The sequence below is a fragment of the Sapajus apella genome, unplaced genomic scaffold (assembly GCF_009761245.1).
Source record: "Sapajus apella isolate SASKATOON/1434 unplaced genomic scaffold, GSC_monkey_1.0 scaffold151, whole genome shotgun sequence".
Taxonomy (NCBI): Eukaryota; Metazoa; Chordata; class Mammalia; order Primates; family Cebidae; genus Sapajus; species Sapajus apella.
In genome coordinates this window covers 1,064,635-1,088,242 of record NW_022437091.1, presented here as the reverse complement: position 1 = coordinate 1,088,242, position 23,608 = coordinate 1,064,635, and the positions used below count along the sequence as shown (strand labels likewise).

The 23,608-nt window shown below is 51.0% G+C and overlaps 2 protein-coding genes and 1 non-coding gene across 4 annotated transcripts; 1 reads left to right on the top strand and 2 right to left on the bottom strand.

Moving 5' to 3' along the window:
- Window positions 1-1,832: 1,832 nt before the first annotated feature.
- MMP14 (matrix metallopeptidase 14) lies at window positions 1,833-13,199 on the bottom strand. The gene is made up of 10 exons (XM_032265549.1): window positions 12,804-13,199; window positions 7,453-7,601; window positions 7,066-7,188; window positions 6,385-6,692; window positions 5,380-5,541; window positions 4,929-5,089; window positions 4,601-4,739; window positions 4,331-4,481; window positions 3,740-3,855; window positions 1,833-3,089 (listed from the first exon to the last, which is right to left on the bottom strand). Exons 1-10 carry the CDS (start codon window positions 12,909-12,911, stop codon window positions 2,758-2,760), a joined length of 1,749 nt encoding a protein of 582 aa, XP_032121440.1. The 5' UTR covers window positions 12,912-13,199; the 3' UTR covers window positions 1,833-2,757.
- Window positions 13,200-15,183: 1,984 nt separating this feature from the next.
- LOC116541495 lies at window positions 15,184-15,290 on the top strand. The gene has a single exon (XR_004264836.1). It is a non-coding gene; the product is annotated as a U6 spliceosomal RNA (small nuclear RNA).
- Window positions 15,291-15,345: 55 nt separating this feature from the next.
- On the bottom strand, window positions 15,346-19,554 carry MRPL52 (mitochondrial ribosomal protein L52). 2 transcript variants are annotated; one of them, XM_032265544.1, is made up of 5 exons: window positions 19,461-19,554; window positions 19,295-19,355; window positions 19,151-19,218; window positions 15,896-15,960; window positions 15,346-15,512 (listed from the first exon to the last, which is right to left on the bottom strand). In XM_032265544.1, the coding sequence occupies exons 1-5, from the start codon at window positions 19,486-19,488 to the stop codon at window positions 15,372-15,374; spliced, it is 363 nt and encodes a 120-aa protein (XP_032121435.1). In that variant the 5' UTR covers window positions 19,489-19,554; the 3' UTR covers window positions 15,346-15,371. The 2 variants fall into 2 exon arrangements, with proteins under 2 accessions (XP_032121435.1, XP_032121436.1); XM_032265545.1 differs by having other exon boundaries at window positions 19,295-19,352.
- Between the last annotated feature and the right edge of the window lie 4,054 nt (window positions 19,555-23,608).

Here is a 23,608-nt window from a genome sequence, read left to right as displayed (position 1 = left end):
AGCTGACTCAGCACTGAGCAGATTCCTCCCTCCAGGCTGGTTTGGGAGGAAGGGTGGGTAGATAGCCTGGGAACCCTGTCTGGGGCAGCAGTTTCTAAGGAAAGAGGAAGGAAAGCCTTGTTGTTTTGCCCTTCTAACCTGACCATTGTGGTTCTTCCGGGCAATTGGGATGAGATCTCTGTTTGGCCAGAGACAGGCTGCTCCTAATAGGCCAGCAGCAACACCTTTCTCTCTTTCCCCCCATTTCCTTCTGTCTTAGCAGTGGAGCCCCAGGCCTGGAAGAGGCTTCTTAGGTCCTGAGGGCTTGGATGAAGGACCTGCCACTGAGCCCAAGGCTGTGTATGATGATGGGAATCCCCCTGCCTCTGGCAGACAGGCAAGAGGAAACTGAGGGTCTGCGGGTGGATCACAGGACAGGGTAATGCAATTTAGGAAGATTTTCCAAGTGGCCTCAGCTTGACCACTTCCTCTTGTCTCTGAGCCTTGAGTCTCAAGGCTGCCTTTTAAGCCAGGTGGTGGGAGAGCAGCTGCGCTCCATCAGCCACCCTGCTGTGCCCTATGGGTATGCCCTGCTCCCCAACTCTAGCCCCTGAATCCCTTTAGTCCACTAAGAATAAACATACTCCTTTATAAAAAATGCCAAAGCCCCACTTCAGAGAAAACACTGCTCATGATGCGTGCCCTCCCCTCGTCCAGCTCCTCTCACCCACAGCCCATCACCCTCTACAGAGCTCAGCCACACAAGGAATGTGAAACACAATTTATTCTTTGTGGAAAGGTTGAACAAGGTCAAAATTGTCCTTAGAGGGCACCGACCCAGCCCCGCCCTGCAGGTTCCTGGGGTCAGACGACTCTGCCCCCCGCCCCCCCTCCCCATGCCCCTTGTTAACAAAAAGGAACGATTTGAATGCAATTCATATATAATAATTATAATAAAAATATACATTAGGCTGGGCATGGTGGCTCATGCCTGTAATCCCAGCACTCTGGGAGGCTGAGGTGGGCCGATCACAAGGTCAGGAGTTTGAGACCAGCCTGACCAACATGGTGAAATGCCATCTCTACTAAAAAAGTAATACAAAAATTAGCCAGGCATGGTGGTGCTTGCCTGTAATCCCAGCTACTCAGGAGGCTGAGGCAGGAGAATCGTTTGAACCCGAGAGGCGGAGGTTGCAGTGAGTCGAGATCATGCCACTACACTCCAACCTGGGTGACAGAGCAAGTCTCTGTCTTAAAAAAAAAAATACATTAAACAAAACAAAAACACGAACAAGACAGAAATCTAGCTGAACTGCCAGCACCGTTTACCCCATTTCCCCCACCCCATTCCCCGCCCCCCACCGACATCCCTCTCCTCTTGCTCCCTCCACTGGGTCTCACCCTCCCAAGTCCCCGGTACCATGGCCACCACCTGTGGCCCAAGGAGACTTAAATGGGTGGGCTGGGAGGGGGAGTGAGAGGGCAGGCCACCCGTGAGACAGGCGGAGGGGTGCTGGCACTAGGGAAGCTCCGGCCCAGCCTAAGCGAGCCTCAGCTCCTGCCCCTCGCTGAGGTGGTGAGCAGGCTGGGACAGCGTGGCCAGCCAGGCCCAGCGGCCTCTCATCAAGGCGCTCGTGACTCCTATATGTGTCTTCTCTGCTCCTTTCTCTGGGCTGCCCCACCCTTCCCCTCCATGCTGCCTGGGCAGGGAGGACAGGGACCAAGAGGAGCAAATGTGCCTTCCTCAGGGTCCTTCCTGAGAGCTCCACAGCCTACCCTGTGGCCCCCTGCTTGGCTTGGCCTGGCCTGCCTGGCTCCAGCCCCCCAATGCTGCTGGACATCCTCATTTTCCCTTTTGGTTCCATCCTGCCCCCTCTGGCTGCTCTGCCCTTGGGCCTCAGCCCCAGCTGCCTGAGTTTGGGCAAGGTTCTTTCTCTGTGGCCTTCAGGGTCACTCCCAGGGTTCTGACCTGGGCCTTTCCCACTGGCCTCATTGTACCCTGACAGCTGCACCCCTGGTTTTAGCTCTTCTAACTGTGAAAGCCTCATCCAAGGCTAACATTCAAGAGGCATAGGGCTGCTAAGGGCTTCTTCTGCCCCATTAGTCCCCAATGGCTCAGGCTTCTTCCTGGGAAGCTCCCTGGGGTAGGTGAGGCAGAGGCAGATCTCCGAGGAACTTGATTGAGCAACGAAGACCCTCTCTGAGTTTTCCTCCCAAGGTTTTAGGGTGGCTGGGCAGTCCCCACCCCCTCACACTGTCTCAGGGTCTCTACCCCCAACAAGATTAGATTCCTTTTAGCCATTAGAGTAGTGAGAGGCTGCCAATTGGGTACACCTGGGGCTTTTAGGGCTGGAGTGCCCAGAGCCTCCTGAGGTCAGAGTTCAGAGGTTAAGATATGTCAGGGGATGGAAAAGGAGCAGATGACCCCATTTGACCTTTACCAGCGAGGTCTGAGGGTCCTGCCTTCAAGTGCAGAGCCCCCAACACATTCAGATGGGACTGGACAGACACAAAGCTACAGGGTTCCGCTGAAGGGCAGAGGCTGGAAGCGGGTCACCCACTCACTCAGCCCTCAGGGGACTCATCTAGAGAAGATGCAATGCCTGGGCTGGGGGGAGGGGTCAGAGGGAGGGAGGCCAGCCAGGGAAAAGAAAGAAGCAAGGAGGCTTCGGGGAGAGGACTCGGGACGGTGGGAGCAGCCCACCCACCACCACCTGCTGCCACTGGCCTTCAGAAGCAAAGTCCTTGTGGTAGGAGTGGGCAGGCCGGGGGTGGGCGTCAGACCTTGTCCAGCAGGGAACGCTGGCAGTAGAGCAGTCGCCTGGGGGTCCCATGGCGTCTGAAGAAGAAGATCGCAAGGCCCACCGCCAGCACCAGGAGCAGCAGCAGCACGGGCAGCACCACGGCAGCTGCGCTCACTGCCCCGCTGCCCTCCTCATCCACCTCGATGATGATCACCTCTGTCTCCTCCTCAGTCCCCTCATCCGGCCGGCCTCCTGACGGGCAGCCCATCCAGTCCCGAAGGGCTGACTTGGGGTAGCCTGGTTCCACCTTCAGCTTCTGGTTGTTGAATTTCCAGTATTTGTTCCCCTTGTAGAAGTAAGTGAAGACTGCAGGGGTGAATCAGAAAGAGGTAAGGAAGGAATGAAAGGTTGGGGAGGAGCCAAAGAGAGGAGGGGAGCGAGGAAGCTCTGTTAATATGAGGGCAGCTGAGCTCCCCTCCACCTCCTTGAGCATCAGCTTCCTCAACTGTAAAATGGGGGTGCTTATGGCCGGGCGCAGTGGCTCGCATCTGTAATCCCAGCACTTTGGAAGACTAAAGCGGGCAGATCACAAGGGCAGGAGTTCGAGACCAGCTGGGCCAGCATGGTGAAACCCCATCTCTACTAAAACTACAAAAACTTAGCCAGTCATGATGGTGGGCACCTGTAATCCCAGCTATTCAGGAGGCTGAGGCAGGAGAATCGCTTGAACCTGGGAGGTGGAGTTTGCAGTGAGCTGAGATCAAGCCACTGCACTCCAGCCTGGGCGACAGAACAAGACTCCGTATAAAAAAAAAATGGGGGTGCTTATAGTACCAGGGTGGGAGGTGATGGGGATGAAAGGGCGCCACGCATGGAAGCACCTAGCCCAGCACCTGGCATGTGGTTTATTATCACCATTGTTTTCCACACAGCACTCCCTGAGGCTTCCTTCCCATTCTTCCTCAACTCCCTATTTCCATCCTTCTCTCAGTGACACCTTCCCTTGCCCCTCTCACCTTCATCGCTGCCCATGAATGTCCCTCTGGGAGACTCCGGGATCCCTTCCCAGACTTTGATGTTCTTAGGGTACTCGCTGTCCACTGCCCTGAGCTCCTCGTTGAAACGGTAGTACCTGGTGAAGGAGTAAGGAAGGGTAGTGGCTGGACACGGGGCATGTCCTCAGTGGGCGGCAGGACCCAGACCAAAAGTCACCAGTGAGCAAAGGATAGCTCTGTGGACAGGGTGGGGACAGGGGTTTTGAGTAATGAGGGCCTGCTGCTGAAAGTGGCAGAAGGTGGGGGTGGAAGGGAGGGCCCAGGCTGCAAGGAGCCACCAGCAGCCCTAATGACAGTGCCTGGCTGCTGGGGCGGAGGCACAGAGCTGGGGACAGGAGGCGTCAAATGACCAGGTCTGAAATGATGACCCGGTCACATCCCACTCACATGGTGCCCAAAGGAGGTTGCCCATTTCTAGGCAACAGCAGAGGCTCAGCCAGCTCCTTCTCCAGGGAAGCATCTTGGGGGTAAAGTGGGTCTTTCTCCAGAACTGAGGGAATTTGGGGTGGTGGTTTCTGAGGGAGGCCTGGGATTAAGGGATTGAGGTCTTACTTGTTTCCCCGGAAGAAGTAGGTCTTTCCATTGGGCATCCAGAAGAGAGCAGCATCAATCCTGTCGGCAGGCAGCCCTCGGCCCAGCTCCTTAATGTGCTTGGGGTAGCCAGGTTCCAGGGACGCCTCATCAAACACCCAATGTTTGTCTCCTGGGGAGGAGAGGAGGCAAGTGTCTGTGTTCAACTTGGGCTCTAGGGACTTTAGAGGAAATCAGTTCCTCTACAGAGACCCTCCTCACTCCCAAAGCTAAAGTAGAGTGCTTGGTTACCTTTGAAGAAGACGAATTTGCCATCCTTCCTCTCATAGGCAGTGTTGATGGATGCAGGCAGGCCCCTCCAGAATTGGCCAATGGGCAATGGATATCCATCCATTACTTGGTTATTCCTCACCCGCCAGAACCAGCGCTCCTGGAAGCCAGTCAATGCAGGAAGAGTCAGTCCATTACATCTTGCGGTTTAGATCTCTGACTCAGTCCCCAAAGCTCCCCACTGCCCTTTCTTCCTCAGTTTTAGTTTTCAGTCCAGCTGTTGCCATTCCCACCCAGCCTCTGTATCGTAGAGCCCTTTTGTCTCACAAACCAGCCCACTTCTTCCTACCTTGAAGACAAACATCTCCCCTCGGAGCATGGCCACGGTGTCAAAGTTCCCATCACAGATGTTGGGCCCATAGGTGGGTTTTTTAGGCTTATCAGGAACAGAAGGCCGGGAGGTGGTCCAGGATTGAGGGGGCATCTTGGTGGGAGACCCTGACTCACTCCCTGGGGCAGAGAACACAAGGGGCACTTCAGACTTAGGAGGAGAGCAGGGAGGGAAGGGCAGACAGATGGCCAGACAATACCCTTGGAAGGGTGTGGATGGGCTTCTAGGGGAGGCTGGAGCAACCAACTGGGAGACGACAGAAAAGGTGGGCTCAAAAGTGGAACCGAGAGAGGCAGGCTCAGGTTGGCAGGGGGCAGTGCAGAGTGTGTAGGGCATGAAAGGGGAAATTCGAAGACCAGGAGGGAACAAGGTGCGGTGGAGGGAGCAGGCAGGGGTATAGACTACTCGCCATAAAGTTGCTGGATGCCCTGGCGGTCATCATCAGGCAACACAAAGTTCTCTGTGTCCATCCACTGGTAATAGGGTGCCATGATGGCCGAGGGGTCATTGGAATGCTCGAGCCCCAGGGCATGGCCTAGCTCGTGCACAGCCACCAGGAAGATGTCATTTCCTGGAGGGATGGGGAGAGTTATGATGGCAGCCTGAATCCCTTCCCTCAGGCTCCCTACTTCCCCACCAGAGGCTTCACTTCCGAGCCTGCTACCCATGTTTTTAAACGAAAGTGACCAAATTCTGTTGTCCAGCTTTTTTTTTTTTTTTTTGGGACGGAGTCTCGCTCTTGTTACCCAGGCTGGAGTGCAATGGCGCGATCTCGGCCCACCGCAACCTCCGCCTCCTGGGTTCAGGCAATTCTCCTGCCTCAGCCTCCTGAGTAGCTGGGATTACAGGCACGCGCCACCATGCCCAGCTAATTTTTTGTATTTTTAGTAGAGACAGGGTTTCACCATGTTGACCAGGATGGTCTCGATCTCTTGACCTCGTGATCCACCCGCCTCGGCCTCCCAAAGTGCTGGGATTACAGGCGTGAGCCACCGCGCCCGGCCCATGTCCAGCTTTTTATCTGGCAGTTAAGGCACAGAGCCAGTCAGCAAGCTTCTCTGGGTTGAGGTGAGAGAGTGCTTGGAGGCAGGACCCCCATCCCTGGAAGACCTGTGTTAAGGGAAGCCAAGGCCCTTTCTAGTCCTCAGTTTCTCCCGGGAGTTAGACATGACATAATCTGGAAAAGTGGGTAACAAGGAGGCTTTGAAGTCCTTGACTGGAAAACCAGTCAGTGAGTGACAGGAGGAACTAGATGTAAACAGCTCAAGACAGGACTCCTGTTTTTGTCAGAAGTTAGATCAGAAGATCTTTGTGGACCCTTCTAGCCCCAAGATTTTGGGAGGAGGGAGGAGAACCACCCCTACAAATGACTGTTGGCTTTTTCCAGAGTAAGTTCCAAGGATACTTTGCTCACCATCCAGATTCGCATTCCCAAGAGTCCAAGGCTCAGCAGAGTCAAAGTGGGTGTCCCCTCCAATGTTGGGTCCTGGGAAGTAGGCATGGGCCAGGAAGCCGCCCTCACCATCGAAGGGTGAGCTGTCGCCATGGAAGCCCTCGGCAAAGAAGATCATGATGTCGGCCTGCTTCTCATGGCCCTCACGGATGTAGGCATAGGGCACCTCACGGAAGCGCAGTGATGTGGCGCTCTCCCACACTCGGATCGCCTTGCGAATGGCCTCGTAGGTGGCGTACTCGCCCACCTTGGGGGTGTAATTCTGGATGCTGAGGTCCAGCCACGTGGGGAGAGGATGAGGTGTGTTAGGATAACGAGGGGCAACATTCTCCTTCCCTGCACTCTCCCAGGTCTGACTGCGCTGCCCAGCCACCTCTGCCTGACCCAGCTCTTCCTGCTGCCTCATGCACGACCCCTCTGCTTGAGAACAAGGGATCCTCAGGCTTTGGCTCTCTAGCTTTGGGGTGCACCCTCAATGGCTGCACCTCTCTTCAGGGTGAGAGCCATTTTCCTCCCCATTCTCAAGGACACTTCCCAGGAACTGAGGGGAGTAGGACAGGAGGTCTCTGAGTCTCTGCAGAAGCACAATGGATAGGGAACAATAACCAGATGTGAGAAAGGTGGCTTGCCTGTTGGACTCACCAGAAAGTGATTTCATTATGTTGCCATTTGACACTCTGGATGGCATAGCGCTTCCTTCGAACATTGGCCTTGATCTCAGCCCCAAACTTGTCTGGAACACCACACCGGGGGCGCCTCATGGCCCTGGAGTGAGTTAGGGTGTGAGGATTGGGGTCAGTGCAGTGTATGAAAGAGAAAGGTCTCCAGCATCTGTGTTGGGTGAGACTTGCTGTGTGTCAGTGTGGGGAAAGGCCAAGGTTATGAAGTCAGGGTGAACATGAGAGGATCGGGATCGGCACGTGGGGATGAGGTATGGGTGGCACAAGCTAGGCATTCAGGTAGGAACATCTCTGGCGCTAGTGTTGTCAGTGGGTGCTGGCAGAACTCTTGCCAGGGTCTAGCACTTACTTTATGGTGTCTGCATCAGCTTTGCCTGTTACTTGCAAGCCGTAGAACTTCTGCATGGCAGCGATGGCCTCTGAGAATGACTTGGGTGAGCGCTGTGTGTGGGTACGTAGGTCCCCAGGAGGCAGGTAGCCATACTGCTGTAGCCAGGCCTGTAGGGAAAGGGGTATGGCTTACAGTGTCCCCACCTGGTCCATGGGGTGCCTCTACCTCCCCCACAATGCTTGTCATACAGCCTTCGCTCGGTGAGTAAAGGCCAGTGGGCTCTCAGCTTGCCTGAACTCTGGCCCAGGCCCCAATAGGGCTTGTCCCCTTGGGTCTATGGGCCCAAACAGAATTTGGCTGTAGCTTTCTTGAAAGTGAGAGCCCTGGTGGTTTAATGGAGTTCTGAGATGTTTTCTTGGAGCTGTGATTCTTTCTAGCAGTTTTCTCCTTCATGTCAGCGTTCTTGCAAATATAGTATGTTACAGCTGGTAATGGGCTGTGCCCATGATGGGTGGGGAAGGACGAATGAGCTCTACTATTGGGCTTGACATGAAGCCCTCCTGGAATGGGAGTGCCATGTCCCCAGGACCCTCACAGCTTTTTAGAAAGATCTTTTTAGAAAGGACAGAGGCCAGGCGTGGTGGCTCATACCTGTAATCCCGGCACTTTGGGAGGCTGAGAGGGGTGGATCACCTGAGGTCGGGAGTTCGAGACCAGCTTGGCCAACATGGCGAAACACTGTCTCTACTAAAAATACAAAAATTAGCTGGGTGTGGTGGCAGGCACCTATAATCCCAGCTACTCCAAAGGCTGAGGCAGGAGAATCACTTGAACCTGGGAGGTGGAGGTTGCAGTGAGCTGAGACTGCACCACTGCACTCCAGCCTGGGTGACACAAGACTCCGTTTCAAAAAAAAAAAGACATCCAATTTTTGGGGGAAAGAAATAAGAAAAAAAAGAAAGGAAGGCAGAAAAAGAGCTAGCACTAAGGCTGGCCACTACAAGGGGAAACTGGGGACTTGGGATGTGGTAAGAGGTGTGGTCCAGCTGGAGCCAGGATCCTGCCACTGTCCTTATTCAAGCAGCATCTGGCCTATGGCTTGGAACCTAAAGGCCCATTTAAGATTCTCAGCAGAGGAAGTGGGAGATAGCAATGGAAAAGGAGACTTGATGACTGTATTTTATTTCAGTTATGTTGTGAATTGGTTAGAATATAAATGCTGGCATATTGCCTTAAATTAATGTTAGGTTTTTGATGTTTGATTAAAAGGTACACACACTGCAAAGCCCTGTTGAGGAGAAAGTCAGCCTTTATTGTAAGAACAATGGAGTTTTTTCCTAAACTCTTAAAAGTAAAACAAGCCAGCCTGGGCATGGTGGTTCATGCCTGTAATCCCAGCACTTTGGGAGGCAAAGGTGAGCGGATCACCCAAGGTCAGGAGTCGGAGGACAGCCTGTCCAACATAGCGGAAACCCTGTCTCTACTAAAAATACAAAAATAAACTGGGCATGGTGGAGGGCGGCTGTAATCCCAGCTACTCCAGAAGCCGAGGTAGGAGAATCACTGAACCTGGGAGGCCAAGGTTGCAGTGAGCAGAGATCGCCACTGCACTCCAGCCTGGGCGACAGAAAGAGACTGTCTTTAAAAAATAGTTAAACAGCCGGGCGCGGTGGCTCAAGCCTGTAATCCCAGCACTTTGGGAGGCCGAGGCAGGAGAATTGCCTGAACCCAGGAGGCGGAGGTTGCGGTGAGCCGAGATCGCGCCATTGCACTCCAGCCTGGGTAACAAGAGTGAAACTCCGTCTCAAAAAAAAAAAAAAAAAAAAAATAGTTAAACAAGCCAAGTTATAAATAAAATACGAAGATGCTTGGATTCTTTTGTTTTTTTCCTTTTTGTGGAGAACGGGGTCTTGCTATATTGCCCAGGCAGGTCTCAAACTCCTGGGCTCAAGCTATCCTCCTGCCTCTGCCTTCCTAAAAGCTGGGATTACAGGCATGAGCCACTATGCCAGCAATGCTTGGATTCTTTTATGGGAAGAAGACATCACCCAGATAGCTCTAGTCCCTGCTCCAGCTTTTCTTTCTTTCTTTTTTTTGAGATGTAGTTTTGCTCTTGTTGCCCAGGCTGCAGTGCAATGGCGTGATATTAGCTCACCGCAACCTCTGCCTCCCGGTATCAAGCAATTCTCCTGCCTCAGCCTCCCGAGTAGCTGAGGTTGCAAGCATGCGTCACCATGCCTGGCTAATTTTAGAAGAGATGGGGTTTCTCCATATTGGTCAAGCTAGTCTCAAACTCCTGACCTCAGGTGATCTACCTAATATTTTTAGTAGAGATGGGGTTTCTCCATATTGGTCAGGCTGGTCTCAAACTCCTGACCTCAAGTGATCTGCCTGCCTTGGCCTCCCAAAGTGCTGGGATTATAGGTGTGAGCCACACCGTGCCTGGCCCAGCTTTGTTTTCTTAGGGAGTTTGGGAAGGTGCTGCAGGTTGCCCAGGATGGCAGCTTGGAGGGCAGATGAGGGAGGCTGCTGTTATGTGCTGCATCCCCTATCCAAGGTCATCAGGATGGATCTCCACATGGTCCTTCACCCCTGGGCCCAGGCCCTGGTGATGGAACGGTAGTCTTACACAGGGACTAGGGGTGACTCAAGAGCAGCTGACTGGGGACCTGAGCCCACAGGGGCAAGAATTGCAACATGGTTCTGGGAAGTGATCCCCCAAGGCTGATGGGAGCTAGACCTGAAATGTAAACAACCCAGCCTTTTCCCAACCAACAGCTCTAGCTGGAACAACCCTAGTACCACCAAACTCTGAGGCTCTGAGAGCCCCCTCCTTAGGGGAAGAGAAAGGGGTGACATTTAACCTCTGGTATACCAGAGGGAAGCCAAGCAGGGCACTCCACTCCCGGGCTGCTCTCAGGGAGCTGCAGGCTTGCCCTGACCTGTTCTGGCTGATGCCACAGCCAGTGCCTGGGGAGGCGTGCTGTAGCCTGCACCTCCCTGTGCCTAACTATGCAGGAAACATCCTTTGCCCCTAGCCTCACCTGTAGGATAAACACACCCAGGCTTATGACCCTTGGTTAGGGAGCAGCTGCTTCAGGACTTGGGGAAGGATGGGAGTGTTCTACTTCTGGTGCTAGAAAGCAGGAGGACTGAGGCCAGGCCCCCTCAACCCACAGAGAGCAAAGCTGAGAGAATTCACCTAGAGTAGAGACAGAAGGGCAGCACAGAGGTGGGGAGAATCCACATCCAGGATCTTTGGGGGAAATCCCTTTTGGAATTTTTCTAGAAGCTAGGTGGGTCTAAATATTCACACCCACAACCTCCACCCCATACCCTGGGGTGAAAAATGAAGGCTTAATCAAGTGAGAGACTTCCCTGGAGTCCAGAGAGCCACAAGGCCTGGAAAGGATGTGCCCCCAACCCTCTCCTCCCCCCAGGCCTAGGCAAATTTCTTTCCTCACAGACTATGAGGTCGAAACCACAGAAGAGAGGACTCTTGTGTCTGCGGCTGGGTGGGAGGAAGGGCTCAGCGCCAGACATGCCAAAGGGAGGAGAGGGCTGTCCTGGAGCTGGTGCAGGACTTTGGAGGCCTGATGGGAGGGACCCGGCTGCGTGAGGCCTGCACCACCCCAGCTTTCCCTCCACACTGGCATGGAGAAAAAAGCAACTATGTTGGGTCAAATAACTCAGTTGGCTGGCTTTGTCTTTGTGAATGAGAGATGCAAGGTATCCCCCTAGGAGAAAGTTAACTGAACACCTCCCGCCTTGGCTTAGGAGCCCTGTGGGGGGGGTGGGGGGACCTCCAGCTCTGCAGTAGGCCCTGGATCCTAGCCTCAGGAGCTGCTCCCCCCTCCCTCTAGAAGCAAATGGTGATTCTGGCACTGGGACCGCCCATGACCCACTTAAAACGGAGCCAGGGCTGCCGCCCCTCTGGGCGTAGCAGCGCAGGGGAGGGAAAAAAGGCAAGGCAGTAAAGTTGGCGGTGGGCAGCTCCCCAAATGCCAGGCTCGTTTTGTTAGGGGCGCTCCCTTCTAGGTCTCAGAGGACTCTAGGCTGATAGTCCTGAGAGGCTGACAAGAGGATGACTCCTCCTCCCGGCAGTCAGGCTCAGCCTTCAGCCCCAGGGCAGGTTTTTACTCTCCCTGGTCTCTGAGCACTCCGTGTTGCATCTTCCATCACTATTCCTGGGGCCATTGCTTCTCCAGTCGGCCTCAGATCCTTTCAGGGACAGAGAGAGAAGAGAGTATTCTTTCCAGAGAGTTTTCTCCGGAGTGGGACCAGGGCGGAGGAAGCCAAACCCAGATGCCATCCCCCTTCTGGGGCCCTTCCTGGCCCCTCCCGACCGCACCCAGGCCCTTGCCAGGCTGAGTGGGTTGAGATGGCCCAAAATAAGAAGCTCATTAAATCTGTCTCCCACCTTCACCCCAAAATAAGAGAGACAGAGGAAAAACCTCCTCAGACAACTCCCACGCAGCTTCCTCTGAGGACCGGTGGGCCACCGTCTGGGCCGGGGCGTGTTGAGGGGGTGCCCAAGCCAGCCGCGGGGACGTGTGAAGGCGCCCCGGGCGGGACCCTCTCCCCACTCCCCAAGTGATGCCCCTAGGCTCCCTGCAATTAACACAGAAAAACAATTAACAACAAAATGGGCCTGAAAGCGCCGACGAGGGTGGGGATAGGAGGCGGCAGCGACGAGCGCCCGGCTCACAAGGAGAGCTTTGTGTGCACGGAAACGCGGCCAGCTGCCGGCGCTGCGACCCTCGACGCCAGGGATGCGGGTGGGGACACAGCGGGGTCCTGTCGGGAAGACGGAGACTGTGGCCCTGGACTCTCGGCCGTCCACCCTCGACCCCGCCTGGCCGCAGACTGGTCCGCGGAGGTCCTGGCCCGCCCCGGGAGGCCGAAGCACCCATCGGAGGGCGCGCCGGCGGGAGAGCGCTGGAGAACCGGGAAGTCGAAGAAACAACAAACTCTCGCACATGACGAGGAGCCGGGACTGCGCGGGGTTTGAGCGGAGTCCAAATGTTTATCAGGCGGTTCCAGAGCTGAGCGCAGAGCCCAAGGGAATTGGGGAAGGGGGAGTCCGCCCCAGCTGTAAAGTTCTTCCAAGGAATGGAAAAAAAGAAGGAATGGGAAAGAGAGTCGGCGGCGCAGGGGGTGGGGGCAGCTGGTTGGAAGCGGGCAAAAGTTGGATCGATCTGGAAGTTTGGAGACGAAAAGGAAAATGAAAGGGAGGGGGAATCCTGCGGGCCCAAGCAGCCGAGATCCCAAAAGCCCTCCTCTCCAAATAGGGGCTGTCCCCTTGGAGACCCCCGGGCTCGCCTCCTGGCGGGCACGCCTCCGGGAAGGGCCGGGGGGAGCTCACTTACTTCGGGGCTGAAGCTGCTGCTTTGGGCCGAGCCGAGGGAGGCGAGCGCGGTGCCGAGCGTGAGCAGGGGGAGCAGAAGACAACGGGAGGGTCGTGGGGCGGGAGACATGGTCCGAGACTGCCGGGTCAGCTGGGCAGTGCGGGCTCCGCGGCGGGGCCCACGCCCTGGGGTCGCACCGTCACTCCCTGGGGGCGCCTTTGTCTTCGGTAGGCACTTGAGTTTGAATTCCTAGAGCGCTGTCGGCTTGGAGTTAAGGGGATTGTTCCTAAAAGTGACTGTTCTTCTCCTCTTTAGCGTTTTTGGATCTTCTTCTGCTTAGTCGGCGAACTGGGGTCTGGATCCCTCTCTGGCTCTCTCCTCTGGTCCCTCCCTTCTCCCGCAGCCTCTCCTCCGTCCCCGCCCCCCAAGTGCCCTCCTTTCCGGGTTGGGGACGTGGTAGTCGGAATCCAATTACAACTATTGCCTTTTTGTGGTGCAGAATGCCATCTGCAGGGGTTGAGGCCGCAGTGGACAGCAGGGGGCTGTAGGGGGACCCAGGGAAGGGATGTGGGAGATTTTCTCCCCATAAGCATATTTTGGGTGGATTGATTCCTCTGGTATTCAGCATTTATCGTGTCACCTAAGGGTGGGAATTATTGAGGGGTACGTTGCTAGGGTCAACAAGGAGCTCAGAGTGTGGGATGGTGGTGGTGGTGGTGGGGTCTTCTTCCATGCTCATGAGATCTGCATTGAGAGAAGGGGCCTGTTTATTAATAGTTGGGGAGTTATCTCCTGGGCCCTGTAGACAACTATCTATGTCCCTCCCTCTGCTGCCAAAAAATCCAAACTATAACAAACCCATCTACCAACAACAAACCCCACAACCATACTAGATCTGTGGCTCTATCCTTGTAGAAAGACAAAGGTAATTCCTTTGTTATTGTCATTTGTAATGTGGCTGTTCCTTTAATTGGAACATGCTGGGAGGAAAAGGCTACCGGGCCATGGGGTCTGGGGGAAGGCAAAGCAAGTCGGGTAAAATTATTGTAAAAGAAGGGATTGGGAGTTGGGATGCCAGGGTTCCACCTCTACACTGAAAAAGGAGGCAATTCTTAAAGAGTAAAATCGAAAGGTGGAGGTATGTAGGGAAGAGGGCAGGTAAAGCTGATGGTGAGAAAGGAAGGCAGAAGAGAACTACATAGATTTGGAAAAGCAGCACAACAGAGCAGGAAAAGTGTGGGAGACAGAAAACTCGACCATCAGCAAAATCTAAGATCCAAGAATTGCATTTGGTCAGGGAGAGAGGAAAGAGGTTGGTGGGGCGGGAGGAAGGGAGAAGAAAGCAAAGGAAGGAATAAAAAACTGTGGACAGAAATCAGGTCAGGTAGGAAGCTCCAGAAACCTAAGGATTCAGGAAGTATCACACTTTTTTTTTTTCCCCCGAGATGGAGTTTCATTCTGTTGCCCAGGCAGGAGTGCAATGGCGTGATCTCGGCTAACTGCAATCTCTGCCTCCCAGGTTCAAGTGATTCTCCTGCCTCAGCCTCCTAAGTAGCTGGGATTACAGGTGCCTGCCACCATGCCCAGCTAATTTTTGTATTTTTAGTAGAGAAGAGGTTTCACTATGTTGGCCAGGATGGTCTTCATCTCTTGACCTCGTGATCTGCCCACCTTGGCCTCCCAAAGTGCTGGGATTACAGGTGTGAACCACCAGCCCAGGCCAACTATTGCACTTTTGTGGCAGAATGGAAGTCTAGTGCTCAGTATTGTAATGAAAACAAAGGTAATTTGCCCTCAGATTCATGATCAATAAAATGAAAAGCTTCTCAGGCCCTGTGGAGCCTCCAGTTTTGTGGGAGGTATATGGTATGTTATTAAACAGGCATCTCCTCCATAATGACTGAAGGCTGAGCCCTTATGTAGGGCTTTCCTACACAAATGGGTTGGGAGGTACAGGCCTCTCTTCAATCAATCTCTGGAATGCAGTCAGAACCACAGAGACTTCGAAACCCCACTCTTGGCAGAACATGGAACACTCTAGTATGGTTCTTCCCACATCAGCCTTCCCAGTGAGGGTAACCTCCTGGACCACGTATCTGAATCTTAGGAAAACTGACACCAGGTGCTTGCCAAGAAAGGGATCTTTCATGTTCACAGAACAGCTATTTCTCGTAGTTTGGCCAGTCATATGGCCTACAAACGAGGAGGTAAAAATTTTAAAAGCCAGACTTAGCTAAACTGGAATGGAGCCAGGGATAAGGGCCTAAGCCAAGCCTCCCAGGCAGTGATCTAACAGCTTGTTCTTGGTGTCCCAGCTCTTTTGCTCTGAAGACAGATGGGGAACGTGAAGGCTCTCTTCTGGCTGGGATGAGACATCTAGGTGATATAAAAGAAATCCAGAGTGTTCGCTTCGGCAGCACATATACTAAAATTGGAACGATACAGAGAAGATTAGCATGGCCCCTGTGCAAGGATGACACAAAATTTCATGAAGCGTTCCATATATTTTTTTTTTTTATGTAAAAAAAAAATAAATAAATAGAAAAGAAATCCAGAGAGAGGCTGAGGAAAGGAGGCAGGAGTTGCTTTTTATTGACTTGGCCTCTTCAGTGAAGCCCCTTTGGGTTTAAGAACATTTTTCTGCTTCCTTTCTTCTTGCAGCTTCTGCTGCTTGAGCTGCCATGCCTGTAATCCAGTGTCCATTTCCTGTGACAGCAGTACAACTCGCCTCTGAAAGACAGGAAAACAGTGTGGATAATGTCTGGGGGGTTAAGTGCTACACTATACATCCTTTCACTCACAAATTCAGAGGTTTCACCTGGAAAATGGCACTGCTGACTCCCCAGTGGGAGCAAGTCCTGGCTTGGGAAGCAGAGGGAGAGAGCAAAATGTACAGCAGGATGTCTACTACTGGTTCCTGCCCTGGGAGTGCCCCACTCTGTTCCTCCCATCTCACAGTTCTATTAAAACCTTTGACTGTGATTAATACAACTCTGCATTAATTAAGGGGTACATGTTTGCTTAGGTGCAACACAGCTCAAGACAAATTATGATTTAAATGCTCTCCCTCCAGTTACACACAGGTAGCCCTGGCTGGTGCTCTAGCCACTCACTGCAAACTTCTCCCTTTCAGCTTTTCTTCGAAGCTGGCCTTTCATTGGGGGAGCAGGGCGGCCATCTATAAGTAGAAGTGAGAGAAAAGGCAAGTGTTAGAGATCTTGTGCAAATACTGTGATAGGAATAAGGCAAGAACCAATCTCTAGCTTCTCTCTTACATTTCATATACATTATAGCTTAATTATCCTAAAATATGTCCCTCATCTTCAAGGGCGAGGTATGATAACCCAGGATAACCCAGAATAAGTTCGTGGGCATAGTACTACTTTATTTCACTTAACTCTCATTAGCTTTGGGGGTCCTCTGCAATGCGGAATCTACTGTTTTATCTTCAGAAACTCTTAAGCAATGTAATTGCTGTTGTACTAACTATATATCTTTGCTAAATTCCATCCTACTCCACAATGAAATGCCCTCTTTTCCTTTTCTTCCAGCCAAATTTACATTCTTAGGTCCACTCAAATCCTAACTTTCCCAGAAACTCTTTTCTAATCTCTTCAAGTCTACCAGCCTTTTCTTCTGAAAGAAGTGCTGATTATTTAATATTCACCTATTTGCCTTGGGACATTTACTATACATTTTTTAGTGTTATTTAGCTACCTCAGGTCCTTTTGGAAAGGGGCAGAGTATTGAAATACTATTATTGTTATTATTATTTTTTTTTGAGACGGAGTTTCGCTTTTGTTACCCAGGCTGGAGTGCAATGGCGCGATCTCGGCTCACTGCAACCTCCGCCTCCTGGGTTCAGGCAATTCTCCTGCCTCAGCCTCCTGAGTCGCTGGGATTACAGGCACGCGCCACCATGCCCAGCTAATTTTTTGTATTTTTAGTAGAGACGGGGTTTCACCATGTTGACCAGGATGGTCTCGATCTGTTGACCTCGTGATCCACCCGCCTCGGCCTCCCAAAGTGCTGGGATTACAGGCGTGAGCCACCACGCCCGGCCTTATTATTGTTATTTTTGAGACAGGGTCTCACTCCGTTGCCCAGGCTGGAGTGCAATGGCACGATCCCAGCTTATTACAACCTCTACCTCCTGGGCTCAACTGATTCTCCTGCCTCAGCCTCCTAAGTAGCTGGGACTATAGGCACAAACCATGGTGCCTGGCCCTGAAATACTATTACTTAATTTTTAAAACGTCCATGCTTTGTCCCAGCTAGACTTTAAGTTACTTGGGTCAGGGACTGTGTCGCTAGCTTTTGCTATTCATAGTATAGTATAGGCACATAAGCATGTTATTAAAAATCCAGAAATATTTGCTGATTTGCTGAAAAGATGCAGTATTTGACCCAAGTAGTTTATAGTGGAGATGAGGAAAAAGGACACTTATTTTCTGCAAAGAAACAGTGAAAACTCTGCCTAAAAGTTTGAATGCAAGACAGAGAAGAGGTATTATTCATCAGAAAGGAGAACCAATATTGTGTATGTGGTGTGCTTTACATTGCTTGTTTCATTTTATCCTTATCAGAACTATATGAGATAGTTGTTCTTTTACAGATATGGAAACTGAGACTAAGAGAAAATTAAGTAACTTGTCCAAGACCACAAAGTTAGCAAGAAGGGAAGCCTGGATTAAGAATAAGGTCCATAGGCTGGGTGTGATGGCTCACGCCTGTAATCCCAGCACTTTGGGAGGCTGAGGTGGATCACTTGAGCTAAGGAGTTCAAGATCACCTTGGGCAACTTAGCAAGACCGTGTCTTTACTAAAAAAAAAAAAAAAAAAAAAAAAAAAAAAAAAGGCAGGAATAGTGGTGTGTCTGTGACCTGTGGTCCCACCTACTTGGGAGGCTGAGGTGGAAGGATTGCTTGAGCCCAGGAAATCAAGGCTGCAGTGAACTATGATCATGCCACTTCAGCCTGGGTGACAGGGTAAGACCCTATCTCAAAAGCTGAAAAAAAAAAAAGGAAAAGGAAGAGAGAAAGAAAGTCTCAGTTACAGGCTGAGTGCAGTAGCTCATGCCTGTAATCCCAGCATTTTTGGAGACAAGACTGGAGGATCGCTTGAGGCCAGGAGTTAAAGACTAGCCTGGGCAATATAGCAAGACCTCGTCTCTATGAAAAAAAGAAAAAAAAAAGAAGAAAAGAGGCAGGTATGTAATTCCAGAGTCTTTCCAATAGTCCATACTACTACAAGAAGATGCCAGACTTCCTACAGTAAATAACAAGTGGAAAAAATCTGCACCATCATCCTCAGTTACCAATTATCCAATTAAGCAGGATCATACTCCTAAAGAGCAACAATAAGGTATTAAATATTCAGATCTCTGTGTTGTCAAAGAGGACTCGCCTATGTTTTAGTCCTAGCTTTGCTATTAGCTAGCTGTGTGCATGGGCAATTCACCTCTGTAGGCCTGAAATTTCCTACTTGTAAACTAGAGTCTCATAAGGAGAGTGGGGAGTAGCTTCAATTTCTCTAAGGTCCCTTCCTTCTAGGGCTACTATCTATTCTCCCTCTCTTTTGTAAGTAAAGGGAAAGGCCTCCCTTCTGAAGGGAGCCTGCCATCCTTAGTCTTCATCCCGCTGAGATGCTTATATCTGCAGCTTTTCAAAGAGCTCTCCCTGCATTTGGTACCAAATACTGAAAATTCACTAACCACACAGAAAAGTGGTTCTTGATTTTAAAAAATCATGTCCCCCTTTGAAAAACATTGGAGGTCTTGTCACTCTCTTCTACCCTGCCGGCCCCAAGTCAGAATTATCTCCTGCTTATCTCCATAAAGCAAGATCCTGTTTAGCTTTACTTTCCTTAGTGGAAGTGTAATCTACAAAATAACAAGAGGGCTTCTTTCCCAAATTCCGTTTTCCAAATAAAAAGTTCAACACTTTTGGACGGGCGTGGTAGTTCACGCCTGTAATCCTAGCACTTCTGGAGGCCTAGCGAAGTGGGCGGATTACGACGTCAGGAATTCGAGACCAGCCTGGCCAACATGGTGAAACCCCGTCTCTACTAAAAGTAAGTTAGCCGGACATGGTGGCAGGCGCCTGTAATCCCAGCTACTCCGGAGGCTGAGGCAGGAGAATCGATTGAAACCGGAGGCGGAAGTTGCAGTGAGCCGTGACCGCGCCACTGCACTCCAGTCTGGGCAACAGAGCGAGACTCCATCTCAGGGTGAAAAAAAAAATGTTCACACACACGTTAAACACTATTTCCATTCGGACACGCCCCCATCTTGATAACCCCTGCTCCCCGTCCAGGGGCGTTCCCTCTGAGTGAAAATCTCCCCAGTGAACTGTCAGATCAGCGCTCACCCGCATATGACCAGTCTGGGAGTTCCGTAAGGGGCCCGTAGCCGGAGGGGTTGGCAGACAGTCCCTGCCTGGGTGGAGAAAAACAGATCTGTGAAGACCTAGCCCAGCTTCTGGTCCCCCAGGTCCCCTCATCCCAGCACTCACTGGAGTCGCCACTGGCTGCCCGCCAAGGCGGCCGCGCCGCAGTGCAGCTTCCGGACGCCTGCTGGGAAAACAGAGCAGAGTTGGGGAAGAGGCCGCGCAGCCGGCTCGGGGGTCCTGTGTCCGTTCCCAACGGGCCCCCAAGTCCACAGTCCCTATACCTACTCACCCAAGAGAAGAGCCCTTAAAGCAACCATGCTGAGTCGGAGTTGCCAGAGTTGCCGGAAGTGGGCGTGGCCTCGGTGGACGAGCGCGACGCTATAGGGGAAGCAGGAAGTAGCTAGCTTGAATCTGGTTTTTCAATCACGGGCTCCGCCATCTTGGGCCATCGTACGGAAGGAAGGACAAAACTGCCATCCAGGATTTTGAGGTAGAAACGAATTGTCGTTAAGCGCATGCATTCTCAATGGTGGTTCCATCCTCAGTGGAAGTTTTGTCCTCCCAGATTAATAGTAACTTTGATCTCAGAGGAGTAACATCCATTTCATTCTACAGATCCTTGCATCACTGTAACAGTTTTCCTGGACTAAGAGAAGTTATCAAATCGAGCTAATCAGAAATTGGGCCAGCCTGGGCAACATCGCAAAAACTCCCTCTCTACAAAAAAATGAAAAAATTAGCTGGGTGTCGGGGCGCACGCCTGTGGTCCCAGCTATTTGGGAAGCTGAAGTGGGAGGATCGCTTGAGCCTGGGAGGCTGGAGGCTGCAGTGAGCAGACATCACGCCACTGCACTCCAGCCTGGGTGACAGAGCGAGACCTTGTCTGAAAAAAAATTCCATATGGCAAGTGCTGTATTAGGCGTGGGAGATTCTATGGAGAACAAAGTCAGACATCAATATCCTGATAGAACTCCCGATATAAAAGATACAAGACAATCAAATGATCACATACATTGATATTTTTGAGTGCTGGGAAAGGAAGTACACGTTGTTTGTGAGTTTATAATGTGAACTTGATCTAGAGTAGGCCATCAAAGATGACTTTCCTGAGAAAGAGGTATTGTATTGGAGCTAAGATGTGACATTCCATTTTTATAAGTGCTACCACCACACATTGCCTAATATTATCCTTGCAACAACCTTGTGAGGTAGGTACTAATAAGTGGCAAACCCAGATCTGTGACTCCCCTCCTTTTATCACTGGCTATTCAATACTGTCTTGGAGAAGTTATTTATCCTTCATTTCCCAATTTTAAAAATGCTTAATATGTTACATTTGTGAAAATGATCTAAATGTGATAATGTGAGTAAAAGTGCTTTATAAATCCTGAAACTCCTATAAAAGAGCCCATTAACTGTATGCCAGGCGCGAAAGGAAAGTATCTTGGGCCTCTTCAAGCTGGGAACCTGGGAACCACTCAGGGCAAATCTACCTCCAATTCTATTCAAAGTCATCTGTCCGCTCACAGAGATAGATGCATATTCTGATTATCTCTTCTGGAAAGATTTACCAGAAACTCAAAATAATGCAAATATCTGTCTCTCACCTACGTGTGACCTGGAAGCCCCCAGTGAAGGGGGGGCGGGATCTTGCTTTGAGCTCTCTCTGCCTTTCTGGAAAGAACACTTGTCTCCCTAAAATGCATGAAACCAAGCTGTTCCCAGACCACCTTAGACATTATGTCTTCAGGGCTTCCTGAGATTGTGTCACAGGAGCGTCCTCAACATTGGCAAAATAAACTTTCTAAATTAACTGAGACCTGTCTCAAATTTTAGGATTCACATTTTGGTAACCACAGGGGGATTCTGAGTGGAAATGCCCTTGACCTTTAAAAAAATCTCCTGTTGGATGGGTGTGGTGGCTCATGCCTGTAATCCCAGCATTTTGGGTCAGGAGTTTGAGACCAGCCTGGCCAACATGGTGAAACCCCATCTCTACTAAAAATAAAAAATTAGCCAGGCGTGATGGCGCACACCTGTAATCCCAGCTACTTGGGAGGCTGAGGCCAGAGAATCGCTTGAATCTGGAAGGCAGAGGTTGCAGTGAGCCAAGATCATGCCACTGCCACTGCACTCCAGCCTGGGCAACAGAAAGAAACTCTGTCTCAAAAAAATAAAAGAAATCTCCTGGCCTGCTGGGCGCTGTGGCTCACGCCTGTAATCCCAGCACTTTGGGAGGCTGAGGTAGGCAGATCACAAGGCTAGAAGTTCAAGACCAGCCTGGCCAATATAGTGAAACCCTGTCTCTACTAAAAATACAAAAACAGCTGGGCATGGTGGCGCATGCCTATAATCCCAGCTACTCAGGAGGCTGAGGCACGAGAATCACTTGAACCTGGGAGGCAGAGGTTGCAGTGAGCCAAGATCGGGCCACTGCACTCCAGCCTGGGCAACAGAGCAAGATTCCGTCTTAAAAAAAGAAGAAGAAGAAGAAGAAAGAAGAGGAGGGGGAGGGGAAGGGGGAGGGGGAGAGGGGGGAGAGGGGGAGGGAGGAGGGGGGGATCTCACACCTATAACCCTGCCAAGGCAGGCAGATCACCTGAGGTCAGGAGTTCAATACCAGCCTGACCAACATGGAGAAACCTCATCTCTACTAAAAATACAAAAATTAGCCAGAGGCAGTGGTGGGTGCCTATAATCTCAGCTACTCAGGAGGCTGAGGCAGGAGAATCCCTTGAACTTGGGAGGCAGAGGTTGCAGTGAGCTGAGATTGTGCTATCCTCTCCAGCCTGGGCAATAAGAGTGAAACTTTGTCTCTAAAAAGAAAAGAAAGAAAGAAATCTCCTGTTGCTGCTTGGTACCAGCATGAGCTAACTTTATGGCTCAAACCAATAGGACAATTTGCTGAGGTCTGAGAGTATCCCCTCCAGAGAATCCCTGATCTCCTATAATTTGATTGAGATCTAAAATTTATTTTGCTATACAACTCCTTTTTTTTTTTTTTTTGGAGTTTGACTTGCTTGCAACAGGAAGGCAAGTTTTCCTGCTCACTTCCAAGAGGGAAGATAAGTTTTGTTGTTGTTTTTTTTTTTTCCTGCTTCTAGGCTGGGAGAGAGCAGTCTACAGCCTGAGACCCATCACTAGGCAAGAAACTGGTTTGGGATTCTGTCTTGCAAATTCCTTTTAAACGACTAAAGTTAGCATTTAACAGCCAACTGGTATTAATTTCTGCTTACACTTAGAGTGCTCAGAAGTCCTATAATTTGTATGATTATTGTTAGTTTAACAGCATTTTGTCATAGCTGAAATGGTAATCAGATTTTTTTAATTTTTTTATTTTTTTGAGACAGAGTCTTGCTCTGTCACCCAGGCTGGAGTTCAGTGGTGCGATCTCAACTCACTGCAACCTCCGCCTCCTGGGTTCAAGTGATTCTCCTGCCTCAGCCTCCCAAGTAGCTGAGACTACAGGTGTGCGCCACCATGCCTGGCTAATTTTTGTATTTTTAGTAGAGATGGGGTTTCACTATTTTAGCCAGGCCGGTCTCGAACTCCTGACCTTGTAATCCACCTGCCTTGGCCTCTCAAAGTACTGGGATTACAGGTGTGAGCCACTGAGCCCGGCCTGAAATAATTTTTTTTTTAAATTAAAGTTATTATATCCATATATTTTCCTGTATGTGCTTTTAAAGTCCTTGTGACATTGAGTTTAGGGCTTTGACTCCTGGGTCTAAAAAGGACACCAAATCCTGCTAAATCTTAAACACTGACAGCAATTAAAGCCTCATCTTCAGCCCTGTAGAAGATGCAAATCAAAATAAACTGCCTTCCTGAGACACAGGTCCTGAAATTAAAGCTATTCAATTCCTCAAGACCCAGGGACTATTGTAGAAGAGATGGGCATGTAAGGTTGTAAAGGCTGTTTTGTTTTGTTTTGTTTTGAGACGGAGTCTTGCTCTGTCCCCCAGGCTGGAGTGCAGTGGCATGATCTCAGCTCACTGCAACTTCCACCTCCTGGGTTCAAGAAATTCTTCTGCCTCAGCCTCCTGAGTAGCTGGGATTACAGGTGCACACTACCATGCCCGGCTAATTTTGTATTTCTTTAGAAGAGACAGGGTTTCACCATGTTGGCCAGGCTGGTCTCAAACTCCTGACCTCATGATCCACCCACCTCAGCCTCCCAAAGTGCTGGGATTACAGGCATAAGCCACCATGCCCAGCCTAACCAACTCTTTAATAAAGGTTATAAAAGGCTTATGGAGCTGGGCGCGGTGGCTCAAGCCTGTAATCCCAGCACTTTGGGAGGCCGAGGCAGGTGGATCACGAGGTCAAGAGATCGAGACCATCCTGGTCAACATAGTAAAACCCCGTCTCTACTAAAAATACAAAAAAACATTATCTGGGCATGGTGGCGCATGCCTCTAATCCCAGCTACTCAGG

Bases quoted from the DNA above. Each gene is read 5' to 3' on its own strand.
- MMP14 (XM_032265549.1), bottom strand. From the start codon at position 12,911: ATGTCTCCCGCCCCACGACCCTCCCGTTGTCTTCTGCTCCCCCTGCTC. The intron at 7,189-7,452 runs GTAAGTGCTAGA...AACTCACTCCAG, and splicing joins GCTGATGCAGACACCATAAA to GGCCATGAGGCGCCCCCGGT. The intron at 4,740-4,928 runs GTAGGAAGAAGT...ACTGGCTTCCAG, and splicing joins GGGAGATGTTTGTCTTCAAG to GAGCGCTGGTTCTGGCGGGT.
- MRPL52 (XM_032265544.1), bottom strand. From the start codon at position 19,488: ATGGTTGCTTTAAGGGCTCTTCTCTTGG. The intron at 19,356-19,460 runs GTGAGTAGGTAT...CTGTTTTCCCAG, and splicing joins TTTAAGGGCTCTTCTCTTGG to CAGGCGTCCGGAAGCTGCAC. The intron at 15,513-15,895 runs GTGAGTGGCTAG...CCTGTCTTTCAG, and splicing joins CTGAAAGGGAGAAGTTTGCA to AGGCGAGTTGTACTGCTGTC.